This window comes from Xyrauchen texanus, chromosome 1 (genome assembly GCF_025860055.1).
Source record: "Xyrauchen texanus isolate HMW12.3.18 chromosome 1, RBS_HiC_50CHRs, whole genome shotgun sequence".
Taxonomy (NCBI): domain Eukaryota; kingdom Metazoa; phylum Chordata; class Actinopteri; order Cypriniformes; family Catostomidae; genus Xyrauchen; species Xyrauchen texanus.
This window is the reverse complement of record NC_068276.1, coordinates 1032800-1048691: the sequence shown is the minus strand read 5'-3', so window position 1 is coordinate 1048691 and position 15892 is coordinate 1032800. Positions and strand designations below refer to the sequence as shown.

Genomic DNA, 15892 nt, shown 5'->3' with positions numbered 1-15892 from the left:
GCATACTCCGCTGGGGTTGATGCATATGAGACCACTTCAGCACTGGCTTCAGACTCGAGTCCCGAGACGAGCATGGCGCCACGGCACGCACTGTGTGAGAATCACCACCGCCTGCCGCCAAACCTTGAAACCCTGGACAGACCTCTGCTTTCTACGGGCAGGACTACCCTTGCAGCAGGTGTCCCGACACGTCCTGGTTTCGACCGATGCCTCCAAATCGGGTTGGGGCACCTTGCACAATGCTGCGCTGGCACATCAACTGCCTAGAGTTGTTGGCTGTTCTCTTTGCCCTGAGGAAGTTTCTCCTGTTAGTTCGAGACAAACATGTCCTAGTCAGGTCAGACAGCACTACAGTGGTGGCTTACATAAATCGCCAAGGCGGAGTATGCTCCCACCACATATCAACTCGCTCATCGTCTCCTCCTTTGGAGCCAGCAGCGACTCAAGTAACAACGCTTGCCCAGTGGGGAGTGAAGGCTCCACCCCCAGTCAGTCCAGCTGATCTGGGAGAGGTTCGGCAAGGCCCAGAAAGACCTGTTTGCCTCCCAAGAAACCTCCCACTGTCCGCTCTAGTATGCCCGGACCGAGGCCCCCCTCGGGGCAGACGCATTGGCACACAGCTGGCCCACGGGGCTACACAAGTACGCATTTCCCCCAGTGAGCCTTCTTGCACAGGTGCTGTGCAAGTTCAGGGAGTACGAGGAGCAAGTCACCTTGGTGGCCCCCTATTGGTCCACTCGGACTTGGTTCTCGGATCTCACGCTTCTCGCGACAGCCCCTCCCTGGTGAATTCCCCTGAGGAAGGACCTTCTTTCTCAGGGACAGGGCATGCCTCCACGTCTGGCCCTTGGACTGGATGCGGAAGATCTAGCCGGTCTACCATCGACCGTCGTAGATACAATCAACCAAGCCAGAGCCCCTTCTACCAGGCATCTTTGCGCCCTAAAGTGGCGCCTGTTCGCAAATTGGTGTTCTTCCCAGGCTGAAGACCCACAGAGGTGCGCAGTTAGGTCAGTGCTCGTGTTCCTACAGGGGAGGCTGGAGGGGAGGCTGTCCCCCTCCACCCTCAAGGTGTATGTCGCCGCGACACAATAGACGGCAAGTCTCTGGGTAAGCGCGACTTAATTATCAGGTTCCTAACCCAGGCTTGGCCTCCCGGCCAAGCCTGTTCCCCTCCTGGGATGTCTTGCTGGACTCAGGGCCCTCTCTCTCAAAACGGCCCTGCTGATCGCGCATGCCTCCATCTAGAGGGTCGGGGACTTGCAAGCGTTCTCTGTCAGCTACACTTGCCTGGAGTTCGGTCCGGCAGACACATACGTGATCCTAAGACCGTGATCGGGCTACGTGCCCAAGGTTTCTGCCACACCCTTCAGAGATCAGGTAGTGAACCTGCAAGCGCTGCCCCGGGAGGAGGCAGACCCAGTCCTTTCATTGCTGTGTCCGATACGTGCTTTGCGTATCTATCTGGACCGCACGCAGAGCTCTAGATGTTCTGAGCAGCTCTGTGTCTGCTTCCTTTCTGCTTTGGGGACAGCAGAAAGGGAACGCTGTCTCTAAACAGAGGCTCGCCCACTGGGTTGTCGATTAAATTTCATTGGCTTATCACACCCAGGCCGCCCCCCCCCCTTGTGGGTTTGAGCACACTCACAGTGTTTTCTCAGGTCCGAGCCCGTAGAACTCGGTAACACACTGACGAACTGGCCGGGTGAATTGTTTGTGCCTAGCACCCTTTCCCTCAGCCGAGGTAAAATAGTGAGCCTTTGTTCCCAGGAGACCCCATCCCTCGGATCCCTGGTTGATTCCTCCCTAGCCCTCATGGGTCCGCAGTTCAGTGGAGGAACTCGCCGACCCAAACCACTACGGGTACTCAATCTATCCTGTACTGGAATAGGTGCTCCACAGGTTAAGGCCTCCTGTTCTGACTCCCCCTGTGTGTAATCTCCGCGGTACTGTCCCCTCACGAGCGGACTCCCGTGTCTCCCTTAGGCAGTTCCAGCTGCCTCAGTCGCTGTGCTGTAGCACTCCCTCCTCTACAAGGCTGGATCTACCACCGTGCCAACTTTCCCACATAGGACCTAAGCGGCCATGTGATGTATTCGCCACCTTTACCTCCCCTGCAGGGTAGGTTTGGTCTCCGCAGGGTCTTCTCCCCCTGAAAGAATAGGAACGGGGTAAGACCCCCTTCCCTTAATGCATGTAAGGGCCCCGGCAGTAATTGCTCTCTGCGAGAAACATAGAGAGAAAAGAGGCCCAGCCATGCTTGGCCCATTCCCAGGTTGGCAAGCATCACCTTGTTCCCCTCACTACGGTAACCATAAGGATTCTGATGACTTTAATGGGGCATTGGGGAAGGGTTCATGCAGCCTGATACAGCTGGTCGCCTTTGCACGTAAGAATACCTGCCCGCTTCTGTGTCAGCAGTTCACGTACATGGCTCAGTGCATGGCATGATTGAAATGGGACCCCTAGTGTAGCTTCTCCAACACAATGTGGAGAAAGCGACAGAAGGATAACATCTAGGTTATGTATGTAACCTCCGTTCCCCGATGAACGTCGCTGAGCCGAGCCACTGTTGTGGCCGGACCATTTCCGGCTCCTCAGAAAAATCCTGAATGAACTCCCGTATTTGCCCCGCTTAAATACCCGTATGTCCGGGGGCGGTGTATGCAAATACCATCTGCCAACTTCTCATTGGCCTTTTTTCATAGATCAGAGGCATATATCGGCGCTCAAGAGAGACCCCTAGTGTCGCTTCTCCGACACAACATCTCGTTCCCTCCATCGGGGAACGGAGGTTACATACATAACCTAGACGATTTATATTGACAAGCCGGTTCTCGTCTCCTCCTTGCCCATCTTAACCCCCTTACAAACAGCTTTTGCTACATCAACTTTATTTGGAGGCTACATGCAGTCTTTATTTTTTATCCAGACTGAAGGCACAACTTCAACCTCATTTGTGTTGTCAAAGACAACAATATGACACATCTGAAGGGAAGCAATCATGATCAAATATTCCTTAGCCAACCAAAATACAAGAGCAACAGGATTACTCGTCTCAATGCAGGAGTGGAACAACAACAAATTTGTTTTGGAATGGTAATCACACATACTTCTGCAGCTTCTTTCCAATCATGAAACACTTGACATTTGTTGAGAGGTTGGAAACCACATAAATTCCCAACTCTTTAGAGTCAATTGTATATTTAAATATATGTTCTTTCTGTTTATATTCATTGCCCACAATGTATACTATTTCTTTATCCTCAACAATTTTTTGGACCAACACCAACTATCTATTGTATCTATTTTGATACAAGAATCTATCTCTTTGGGCTTCACAACTATATCATCAATAGCAAGCACTTTAAATTGATGAACTTGTTGTGAGAAGCACTGTGTCACTGGCCCATCCTTATGCTCTTTATACAGTTTTTGAGTTGCCTGTTTAACAGGCACAACTCTGGACTGTAGCTGACACTTTCAATCTCTGATAATCTGCGTATCACCTGAGTCAAAGGATGGCATGGCCCTCAAACCAATTTCTTAAGTTTTCTCAAGAAAGTTTCATAAGGAAATGCTGATATAAGATCTAAATATCCATGAAATTTGACATCGTCACTGAGGTGGACCAGACTGTGAATATTGTAAACCCAAAACTCTTCACCATAAAGCTGGCCAAAGTGAAACCAAATGAAACCAACAGAGTGTTCGCAAGGTCATTCATGTCTATACAAAATTTTGGGCTTGCCAAAATGTAAACACCTACTGATAAATTTACTAGCATAAATTTGTCATAGATCTGAGGCTTTAGCACATCCCACAACACAACTGAACCAGTGTTTAACAAGAACTGCCGTAGTTCTGTGACTTTCCACCTACATCTTTCAGCCAGTGCACGTGGCCTTTGAGCAAACTCACTGGGAATGTAATTTCTCAGTGCAAGAAGTCTATCAGACACCATGAAAGCTTGAGATGATGAAATGCAACAGCGCAAGGGGCCAGTGGTGCTGATATTCAAATCTAAGAGATGCCTCATTACACCCAGACAAACTAGGTTCATATAATTGTATGGTAAACAAGCGACCATGTCAATGCCAACATCAGCAAGAGGTGGGTGTTCTTCATATGTTGCTTGTCTAAAACTGTCATCGGTTCGGCTTCTTGCATTGACCTCAGGAAATGTCATCCGATTACATTTGCGGACACCCATTTGGTGACACTTGTCACATCCATGATATGCAGTGTGTGACTTTACTCCTCTGATGAAGGATCAACAGAAACAACATTTAAAAATAAGGTTTTCTGCTTGAACAGAAACCCACCTTTCAACAGTTTCAGATATTGAACCAGATTTTAAAGATACTCAGTCAATTAATTTGGCTTTGAAGTACGACAAAACAGTCCAATCAACATTGGTTTATTTGTGTATCCTTGCAACATACCAAGAATCGGCCAAATCTGGGTACTAGTGATCTTGCAGAGTGGTAGACCATCAAAATTCAACTACAGTTTAAAGGCATGTCTGTCTGGCAGAGTAGACCATACTTTATCTAGGATTTTCCCAATATCATTGAGTATTCCACAATAATGGAACACACCACCAGCTATATTGTTAATGTTGCAGCTTGTTTTTGTTTTCAGCAATGTTCGTCCATACTTTGGCAGGCAGGGATGGTAGATTTTGAGGATGCTGAGAAGTGCTGACAGAGCAATTAGAGAAATGCTAAATTCAACTGCCCAATCTGCCAGTGAACTCCACAGATCTCCATCACTCTGACTATACTGATCTCCAAGATTAGGCAGATCCCCAAAAGAAGCTACAGTCTCTTCATATACTTCCTTATCCTCAACAATAAGACCCTGATCACTTTCTTGATCACTATTTTGCATCTCAGATTCCTCAGAATTATCAACAAAAACACACTCATGCCATCCTCCATCCCTTCCCTAGACTGATCATTTTCAATTAATTCTTTGACTCTTTTTAATGCCCTTCTTTGAGCATTCCCCCTATCATTGTACATCCCAAGTCTTACATTCCATACCGTGACTTTTTTGTCTTTAGTGCTTCAACCTGAAAGAGACAAAAAATAATATTCCAAATTACAAAGTTATTAAGAATAAAATTATATTTTTATTGGATTAAAATGGGAATTATTTCTATATTCAGCTCTGCAATGATATATAGACATCAGATTAATTTCAAGATTATTGACATTAAAGTAATTATTTTAGTGGTTTCGAAGTGCAATTTTTTGCAATGTTTTGCACCTATTAACTCTTTCCCCGCCAGCGTTTTTAAAAAAAGTTGCCAGCCACCGCCAGGGTTTTTGACGATTTTCGCTAAACTTTAATGGCCCGCAGAATATTTTCTTCCATGAATATATGAAGATGCTATATATCACAATAAAGATCTGAGCCTCTGCTTTTAGGCAAAATGATTTTATTTTATCTTCATTTGTTCTTTTTTTATTGCGACTTGAACAGAGGTCGGTTTTGTCAAAAAACAACATTTCAGACAAAAAGCTGATAAAAAGGCATGTTTATGTCTGATATTTTGAGCTTCTCAATACTCCACTTCTTCATGTTTGAGACGATCGCAGTCTGTTTCTTTGATCAAAGAGTTGCGTACTCTTTCAAAACATGCGTGCGGGTCTTCCTTACCGTATAACACCTAAAACACGGAAACCCGGAAAATTCCGTGTTTGGCGGGGAAGCGTTTTTTCATAAAACACGGAAAATTCCGTGTTTGGCGGGGAAAGAGTTAATGACTTAAGGCTTCCCAAATTAATAATTAGGCTAATAAGTAGTAATTAATAACATCAACAATGCATTCAGCAATAAATGGATATGAACAGAAATAACCATTGAGCCTAGGATTAAATTTCACTACAGCCAAATTATCTCTCTCAATGTGCAAGTGTTCATTGTAAATGTTTCTGTCTATTTCTGTATGTGTTTTGCATTTTGTAACTGATTTTATTTGCCAAATTCTATTAAAAAACATGCTATCTGTTGCATTCTTACCTATTCCTTTATGTGTGCTATAGTTCTGACCCTTTATTTCTGTGTATCGAATTTCTCATAAATTTTAACGTGGTCAAATTTGACCCTTAAATCTAATTTTTTTACACATTCTCACCAACTGAATCCAACCAATTTTTATGTTTATATGTAGATAATAACTATGTTTACATGGGCAGATATAATCGAGCTACTGTGTAGTCGAGCTGAAGTCGTATTTGTCTGTCCGAGTACACAATGCGTAATCGAATGATTGATAAGGTTTGGTGCGATCCCTTGTCAGTAATGATCTGGGTGTATTTCCCTTTAAGACCAGGAGGGGCGCGTGACCGTGTCATTCTGTGCTCTCGATGCCCGTGGATGAGTCTAAAGCAAGTATGTGAGTGAGCAGTCGAACTGGAAGCGTGATAATGCTCAGCATAATTAATCAAACAAATGTAAAATGTTTACACAGTAAACTGTGTTGTGTGTGGATCATTCCTGACCAACAGAACGTTACACGCTGTCTTTCAGAGCATGCATGCGCACAACGCCGAGTCCTGTGGCTCGATTAATGTTTATACATGCTGGACAGATTTGGGTTGTTGATCCCAATAAAAACATTGTTAAATAAGAATTAAATAATTAACTACCTTATTAATTTGATAATATTTAGAGTACAAATACGGTTTCAAAACATAAGACATCAAATATTTGCTTGTGTTTATGTGAAGGTTGCCCGCACAAAATGCTGTACTTTTTAAAAGTGGCATGTCCTTTATCTCAAGTGCATGAAATACATCACTACTGATGTCATCTCAATTTAACTGAAAAATAGATTAAATGGATGTTTTTCACTTACCACTTTACTTGTTTTATTCAGAGTGAATGTTTTATGCAACTGTAAAATTCGCAACAGTGTCTCCTGTCAGCAGCCGACGTCCATCGGTGGTTGACGTTGCAGTGAAGTGACGTGGCTTACACTGATTGGATACTAATCAATTTTAAAAAGTCGATACTAACGCTAATCTGTTCAAAGTACAAAAGGCACCATACTATCTTTTTTTTGTGTGTTTTTTTTTTACAATATTTCAGCAGATGACAGTCAATCTCTTTTTAAACGTGATTTTGATTGACACAAAGCCGACATACAGTGCTGTAAAAGGTTGGAACGTTAACACCCACTTTTTAGGTGTATTTCCCCATAGAGCAGTTTTTTTTGGCTTGTTTGTTTGTTTGTTTGTTTTTACAACAGAAAAAAAGGCCAATACAAGTAAGCACAAAGGAAGCAATATGAAATAATTAATAAATCTGTAAATAAATGATTCAGAAAAAAATCACTGAAAATGATCAATTATGTAAATTAAAAGCATACATTCTTCTTTAAATGATATCATTTGGCTTTGTTATGCATTAACATAGGTTTCAAACTCAACCATTATAAAAAAGTGAAAATAGACTAAAATTGCGCATGATATATAAGACCTTCAAACAATTAAAGTTGATAGTTTGATGTGGTACACATTGATGCTGGATTGATTGATGGATTAGCTTGAAACCATTAAACCCATTTTCCAGAATATCTGACTGTATGAAAATATTGACACCTAAATCAAAAATATCTGAAACTACTTTTTAATTTTGGGACAAGACCGACTTTATAATCATACTAGCAACCTAAGCTACCGGCTAGCCAGCTGCTAGCAATACATATGTTAGAAACATTTTAGCCTACCTGCTAACTTGAAGGAAATATCCGGCAGCACCAGAAAAAAAGTTGTTAAATCCACCTTGCTATCGCTTATTTGCAAACCACGTTAGATCACGTGATTGAAATATAATACTATTGGCTTTATTGAGCACAAATAAAATTGAACAGTTGCCAACCATATAAATATAACTCTTTTTTTATTACTGCATAAGTTATCAATGAATCGCAGGCATTTGCTCAGACAACATTAATATTAATAAATTGGTGCAGAAAATTCTCCAGACCCCCCCCCACAGACAGAAACACACACACATTTTTACAATTTATTATTATTATTATTATTATTTGGTATTGTTATTTATTTGTTATTGTATATTTATTTAGTCCACTTAAAGGACTTTCCATTCCCAGTGTTGTTGTTATTGATATTGGTGTAAATCCATAAGAGTTCACCGGGCACCTGTAGATGTAAGCGAGTGGTTGTGGCTGTATGTGGCTATGTGTCCTCTGAGATCCTGACTGTCCCAGAGTCAGTCACTCACTTGCTTGTTCAATTGTTTTAATTTTGTGAATTTTTGAGTACTGTTTTTAAAGAAACCTTGTTCTGTAATTAATTACTTTTTAATTAAAATGAAAATGTTAATGAAACCCAACATATCAATATTTATTTATTGTGTAAAAAAGTAATGATGCTTAGGGAAATTATGATAATGAAGACAATTTCTTTAAAGTCAATTTCTTACTGAGTACAATCTCTTTGTGGTGAAAGGGGCATTGTGATAAAAGATTATTCTTAAATCACGAGCCTTACTAGTGAGCAATTTCAACATTACAACTTGCAAAAATAAATAAAGCTATAAAAGCTATTTAAAAAAAAAAGAAACATGTAAGAAACACAACAATAAAGTTGCATGAACACATTGACTTTGTAGATACTGCACTTTTCCTTTGCAATAGTGTGTTAGTTGTTTAAGGTCATCCAAAGGCAGAGTACAGTATCTGCATTTTAGGGGTCAAAGGTCACATCAGTGGTCATGTTTTTTATCTATAAAAAATGTCTTCCTAAGAAGGCTTTACATAAATGCATTACCACTAATCTACCCATAACATGTTTGACTGGCTGGTATAAAAACTTTAAAGGCCTTTTTCTCTATTTCTTTGTTTGCGTAGTTACTGCACTTAGCCTTTGTAGGGCAGAATACTTATGTGGCCCACAGTTCAATATTTGACATTTGGGCCAAATATTATTCACAGCATTTGGGCCACATCTCGTTTGCCGCACCAAAGATGTCACATCTGCCATACTCGTGCCATGTTCGGTTCACATGGCTTCAGCCAGTACCGGATGAATGCCAGCTATGCCAGCTTCATGCCAAATCTGGGCCACATGTCTTTGCTATGTGGGTAAACATAGAAATTAATTTGAATAGGGATGTGGGGAATTACGGTAAAATAAAATACACATTGCATTCTGTATTTTCTCCTTGACTGTGATTGCAAATGTTTTAAAACTGATTTCAATTGCAATTTATTAACTGATGCAAATGTGTTAATTTAAATGTCATTTAAAACAAGCTATGATTAAACTTCCCAGTTGTAACGTTTAAAGAATGTTTCACTAACAATACATAAATAACATTTTCAAGCTAACCTTTGTAGTGTTTATCAATCATTTAAGTAATGTTCTATTAAGGTTATTAGAAGAACATTTGTTCATAACTTTAAAATAACTTTTACAGAATGTTAGCAAAACTTCTGAGAATGTTCAATCTTTATTACCCAATTTCTCAAATGCCAAAAAATGATTCAGATACAAAAACAGTTTGCATACTGATGTGTATTTACGAATGTTTTTAAAGTCTCTAATATTATTATATTTTATATATCTCGATATTTATAAACTACCCCCTCATAATAGAAAATAGAAAACTGAATATTGTGGGGGATGGTGATTTTCAAACATGAGGTGATAAGAGGGACTTGCATGTGGAAGCCTCTGATTGGCTCTTTTTCCGTACCGTCACACTTGTAGTTGTCCAATGAAATCATATAGTGGGTGTGGTCAATAAAAACACGCAATCAGAGTGCGCATTGACTGCTTGGTAAATTAGCATAGAGGAGGGTATAATTGTGTCTGCTCTTTTCTCGGTGTTCACTGACTCTTTGTTTAGGCTCGTTGCGTCGTCATGCCTGAACCAGCAAAGTCCGCCCCGAAGAAGGGATCCAAGAAGGCCGTCACGAAGGCCGCCGGTAAGGGAGGAAAGAAGCGCAGAAAGTCCAGGAAGGAGAGTTACGCTATCTACGTGTACAAAGTCCTGAAGCAGGTCCATCCTGACACCGGGATCTCCTCCAAGGCGATGGGCATCATGAACTCCTTCGTCAACGACATCTTCGAGCGCATCGCCGGTGAGTCGTCTCGTCTCGCTCACTACAACAAGCGCTCCACCATCACATCGAGAGAGATCCAGACCGCCGTGCGTCTGCTGCTGCCCGGTGAACTGGCCAAACACGCCGTGTCTGAGGGCACAAAGGCCGTCACCAAGTACACCAGCTCCAAGTAAAGTGAAGCTCTAGCTGCACCCAAAGGCTCTTTTAAGAGCCACCCATGTTGTCACTTAAAGAGAACTTGTTTTTTTTTTTTGAAATCTCCTATATTATGCAGATTGGTTTCCGGTCCGAATGAATAATTGTATCTTTTCCCATCAATGTTGTGCAAGTAGTGTATAGATGTTAACCACCAGCAGGATTTAATGTTGGCAAATTGGAAATTCTCTTAATCGTAAATTATTTTCGTGCAACAAATGCATATTGTACGCAGCTGTGAAAAAATCTGCAGAATTTATTTAAATAATAAAAAATGTCAGGCATTTACATTATTCAATAGAGGTCCAAATGAGAAGTGTTATTTTACAGTAAATCTCGAATTAACATTTTTAGCGTTACATATTTTTTGGTTGAAGATAATTTTATTCTAAAAATTTATACAAAAAATGAAGGGTTGGAAAATGTTTTTTTTTTTTTTATAATTATCTACCAGCCTGTTGTGGGCAGATTTAATAGATAGTATTTGATTGTCATCACAGACACCCCCACTGCCGTTTTGGACGGAGACACCTATTTTAATGGCGGACTGGTATCATGAGCACATGCCGCCACCTGCTGTTCAGTTTAATGCATCGTATTCTATGCTTTTCCCTTAATACATATAAGAAAACTGTACCAACCAGATAAAGAAATGTGGGCTGTGGGGAATGGATGACCACAGCAGTGCTGCCGCAGGTACTGTTGAAGCTTTGTTTTTCAGTTTTTAAACTAACTCAGCACCGTTAATATGCAAATATTAAAGGAAACCATTCCAAATGACCAATACACACTCAAGGGATTTGAATATCAGATATGTATTGACCGATATTAAAACTCAAATAAATACTTATTAAACCATTCAATTAACCCTAACCAGGCTAATATTAGATTCATTTCTTATCAGTGTGTGCAGTTTACCGTGACCTATCCATTTCTTTTCTAACTTAACCCTTGTGCATCCTTGTGGACATTTTTGGCTTTTTCAGTTTTGTTTTTTTGATAACTTTGTCTGTGTTAATGCTAACTGCATAAAATTTTCCACAGGTGTGAATTTTTATTGGAATTTTAATATTTCACCCTATTTTCTTTAAAAAATATATTTTTTGCACTAGTTACACAAAATACTCCCTCTTAGCGTCGTTTTGGACAAAAATGGCACATTGAAACCCATTAAAACTGCGATTTTTAATCCCAGTGCCATGTAACTATAAAATTATGCAATCTTGTTTAACATGCTTTCATTATGTTGGCAAGGCTTCAAAATTTACATTTAAAATATGTTTTACCAGATCGTGCCATTTTTTCAGGTTTGGCATATCATCGCTTTTGTTGTTGTTTTCTGCTGTTTTTGGCTTATGCATATTATAGAGCCAATTAGATACATTATGAATATATAATTGTGTGAGTGTGTTGGTATGGATTTCAGAGTGTGGTTTGTATGTGTCTGAGGCTCTAATAATAAAAATAAAACAATTCTGTTTAGCATTTATTGAATTGAAAATAATTATAATTATTATATTTTTTATAAAAAAACAACAGTGGCATTATGTAAACAAACCGGCGTTTAAAGTGTTAAAATTCTGAAAATAAATGAATGTTTGGTAATTATGATTAGAACTGATGCTGGTTAAAATATCAGTCAGTGAAAGTAGAAAAAAATATTATTCTATAATATTTTTATGACACTTTTTTGACATGGCCATTTTTGTCCTTTATGGACCTGAGTGGTAGCTTTTTTAAAATCTGATACTGCATAAAAAATATGAAAGCATCAAAATGAATGTTGTTGTTAATCATTGACATATCCGAGGCTCTAATAATCAAAGAAAAAAATTCTGCTTAGCATCTATTAAATTGAAAATAATTATTATTTTTCATTTTTTCCTAAAAAAACAACAGTGGCATTATGTAAACAAACCAGCGTTTAAAGGGTTAAAATCCTAAAAATGAATGAATGTTTGGTCATTATGATTAGAGCTGATGCTGGTTAAAAAAATGATGTCAGTGAAAGTGGAAAAAAATATAAATCTATAATATTTTTATGACAGTTTTTGGACATGGACATTTTTGTCCATAATGAACCAATGTGTAACTTTTTTAAATTGATGCACAAGGGTTAAAAATCTGTTAAACTTACACATGTTATTTTCTATTATTTTAGTCAAATCTGTATCAAATCAATAAAATGTACAGTTAATCTCACATTTAGAAAGTAATTATTTATTGAGGAAAGTGATGTTACGTCCTCAGCGCACTATAGTTGTTTTAGAGGAATTAATTTCAGGACCTTTGGAGATGTTTGGCTTGGCCTATTGGAAGGAAAACAATAGTTTGAGGTTTGAGACAGATGTATATCTGATGTATATATTTTAAACTTACCAGCTCAGTTCTTTAACATTCCACTCCACCCCTCCATATAGGGAGAGATAGCAGGTCAACAGTATTCCACACAAATGGTATATATAATGTAAAAGTTGGGAACCTGTATTAATTCTTATTCATAAATATGTAATAAACATTGTCCAGTCACCAATTCAAGTTTAGAGTGTATAAAACTTTAGCACATTATGATATAAGTATACGATAGACATGACAAATGTAACCATTTTTGACCAGTTGAAAATGGATAAAAAAGGTTCACTTCAAAATGCCTCATTAAGACACCAAGACCTTGAGAAACACCAGAGACATTTTGTGATATCAAAAACATTTGGATAAATCTATAAGAATTTTTTTTTCGGCAACTGGATGGGGAGCACTTCTCTTATGTAAATTGCTTAGAAACTCCCTTATTGTCAACCATACATCCTCTAAATGCTCTAGGTCTCTAGTTTGTGGTTGCATGTTATTCTCCCACCTTCCTGTCAACCTTCAGCTGTCTCTCTCAAATAAAGGTTAAAAGTCCCAAAAATATCTTGAAAGAAAATGGCCATAGCTGTTTTTATAGCATCAACATTTAGCTTAACCTTATTTACATTAAACCATACCCACTTCTGTATTACAAAAAGCCTCAACAGCATATGACAGCTTTTTTTTTTTTTTACAAACTGTATTGACAAAACTACATATGACAGCTTGAGTGTTGACTCAATAGTTTGAGTCAGGCTGTATTATGTGTAACTCTGCAAACAGCCAGCAGCTGTGTTACAGTGGATTGTAAGCTGCATTTTACAGGCAAAGAAATGCTTGTCTCTGTTGAAGGGCAGCCCGCCCTGTCCACTCTGCCCAGCCCAGAAACACTCCAGAAAGGCAGAAAGCAGCACCGCAGCTGTCCATTTTAAAAAGTCAAAAAGTCAGACACGGCCAGTTAACAGTTTGAATCAAGTATAGAGTCTGTGTTATGTGTAACTGCATGGCTCCGAAGGAGTGACCCACATAAGCGTGATTTACATGGGACAACAGTATTTTCACAACACTTATAATACTCCATAAACCTGAACAAACAATAGGCCACAAAAAAACATATTCTTCTTACATTTTGAAATATAGGAAAGTTTTTCCACTTCTGTGAAGCTGTAAAGAGCAATGGTTTGAAATTGTACTAAGTACAAAAATCACAAAACAATTACCTTAATGACTATAAATAAATAAATAAATGTCATCTAAGAAATTTCTGGAACTACCAAGTTCACCAGCACAAATCCACTGATCTCTCTGTGAAGCTTAACACGTACCTTCAGAAACCACCAGACATTTTCCAACGAGAAGTTTACACTGGCTTTCAATTTACCTTGTGGTACAATTTTAACAACAAAATATGTGCGGTATACCATAACATACTGTATACTTGAACATACAGTATTTCTAAACATACAGTATACCTGAACATACATTAACCACTCATACCATAACCACTTGTCCCTAAAGAGTTAATAAGGCGTGTCTATGTCCATTCATGGTCTGCAAGGTCTGCAATCAGAGTGAGGACTCTAGGATTGACTGGGAGTACTTTCTTTTTTTTATTCCACTCGACTTTGGTGCCTCTCTCAGGATTTATTGAGAAGAAACACCTTCATAAGAAAAACAAAATAAAAAAATAAGTAACAATTAATGGGTGAAATCAAAGAACTTATTGTTCTAGCAAAAAATAAACTGTACCTTTGGAGAAACTCTAGTGTTGATCGTAGTTCCACTGGGTAGTGTATGTTAAAGCAGTAGAAACTCCCAAACATCAGGCAGAGGGCAGAGGTGAAGGAAGTGATGTGGTCGTTGACAACCTTTTGGTCAATGCTCAACATGAATGTCTCAGCAGAAAAGCAACAGGGCCCTGAAAAGATTAACAACATAAAAAAACAAAAAAAAGAAATAAATAAACTTCAGTTACAAGGACTTAAATGTTAGACTTTTAGTTTTTGTTTACTTACCACACGCAATTACGCAAGGTGTTGCCGGCAACTTCTCCATCTGAACCTCTTGGACCAGGCATGTCTCCTCAACGTATTGGAGCAGGTTCTCCTCCTTCTCACCAAAATGAGCCAGTAAAAGAAGTACCATCTTTACGATGTCTTGTGAGCAACCATCCAAATGGCCCCGCTCAGTCTGAAACTTGAGAAGAGCATCCAGGACTTGTTTGCGTTTTTGTGCATCAACATTCTTGAAGAAGTTTAAGAGATGTCTTCCTTTTTTCTCCACATTGCCAAGGAAGGTATCCATTAGACTCAGACCAGTAAGTTCTTGGAAGTGTGCTACCATACGAGCTTCCTTGAACAAAAAGGGCCACTCTCGGCTAAGTTTCTGAAAGCTTGTCCCCTTGTTGATGTCTTTACGCTGTGTGTAATAGGTGGACTGTACTAACTTTTTTACATTGTCTGCATTGTAGTCAATCTCTTCAAACATCTCCTTCATCTTGTTTTTTTTCTTGCTTTTCTGGCAAATATTTTGGCTCCCAGTTGACACAGCCATATGTGTCTTGAACTCTGGCTTTTTGTTCAGCTGGAATCTCTTCAGTATCATACTCATCTGGTGTAAACTTGCGTTTCGTTATCTTTGGTGTGTTGGGTCGTTTCACATTTTCAACTCGGGCTTGGAGTTGCTTTACCAGTGAATGATATCCAGGTCCAATGACATCGCCATCTATGACATCTTGGAGGGCTTCTGGATACTTGGCCACCATTATTTTGCCTATCTCTGTAGTATTTTGTTTAGTTGGATTATTACACATCTTTATCATCTCAGAAACCACTATCCTTACCATCTCTCGCCGCAGCCGCGGACTAGGTCTCGCCTTCCTTTCTAAACTCTGCACTAACTCTTCAAGGAGCTTCTGCCATGGTATCTGGAACTTCTCTACCCAGTTTGCCACAAAAGTGGAACAGCTACTTGAGGTTGATGAGGTGGTTGAGGAGAATGCTGGTGAGGGAGAGACCGAGGGTGGAGAGGAACAGACAGACAGTGGAGAGGAAAATGCTGCAGTTGGAGTGCTTGAGTCTGTAACAGAAGAACAAAGGAAACATTAAACCTTGAAGGATGCCATGCTTCTCTGTTGAAAATATAATGTATCGTTAATATGGCTGCAAATATCAATTTTCATTGTCAATTAATCTATTCGTTGTTTGGTCCATAAAATGTTAGAAAATAGTAAAAAATTTCGAT

The 15892-nt window shown here is 39.5% G+C and overlaps 3 protein-coding genes across 3 annotated transcripts in view; 2 read left to right on the top strand and 1 right to left on the bottom strand.

The window, feature by feature from the left end:
* Window positions 1-15892, top strand: part of LOC127648178 (histone H3) — a 1095985-nt gene that overhangs the window by 219064 nt on the left and 861029 nt on the right. The gene's annotated exons all lie outside the window — the stretch shown is intronic.
* Window positions 1-15892, bottom strand: part of LOC127648099 (uncharacterized) — a 259510-nt gene that overhangs the window by 144547 nt on the left and 99071 nt on the right. The gene's annotated exons all lie outside the window — the stretch shown is intronic.
* On the top strand, window positions 9896-11258 carry LOC127648499 (histone H2B-like). Its single transcript, XM_052133202.1, has one exon. It carries the CDS (start codon window positions 9904-9906, stop codon window positions 10276-10278), a length of 375 nt encoding a protein of 124 aa, XP_051989162.1. The 5' UTR covers window positions 9896-9903; the 3' UTR covers window positions 10279-11258.

Coding starts and splice junctions, on each gene's coding strand:
- LOC127648499 (XM_052133202.1), top strand. CDS start 9,904: ATGCCTGAACCAGCAAAGTCCGCCCCGAAGAAGGGATCCAAGAAGGCC.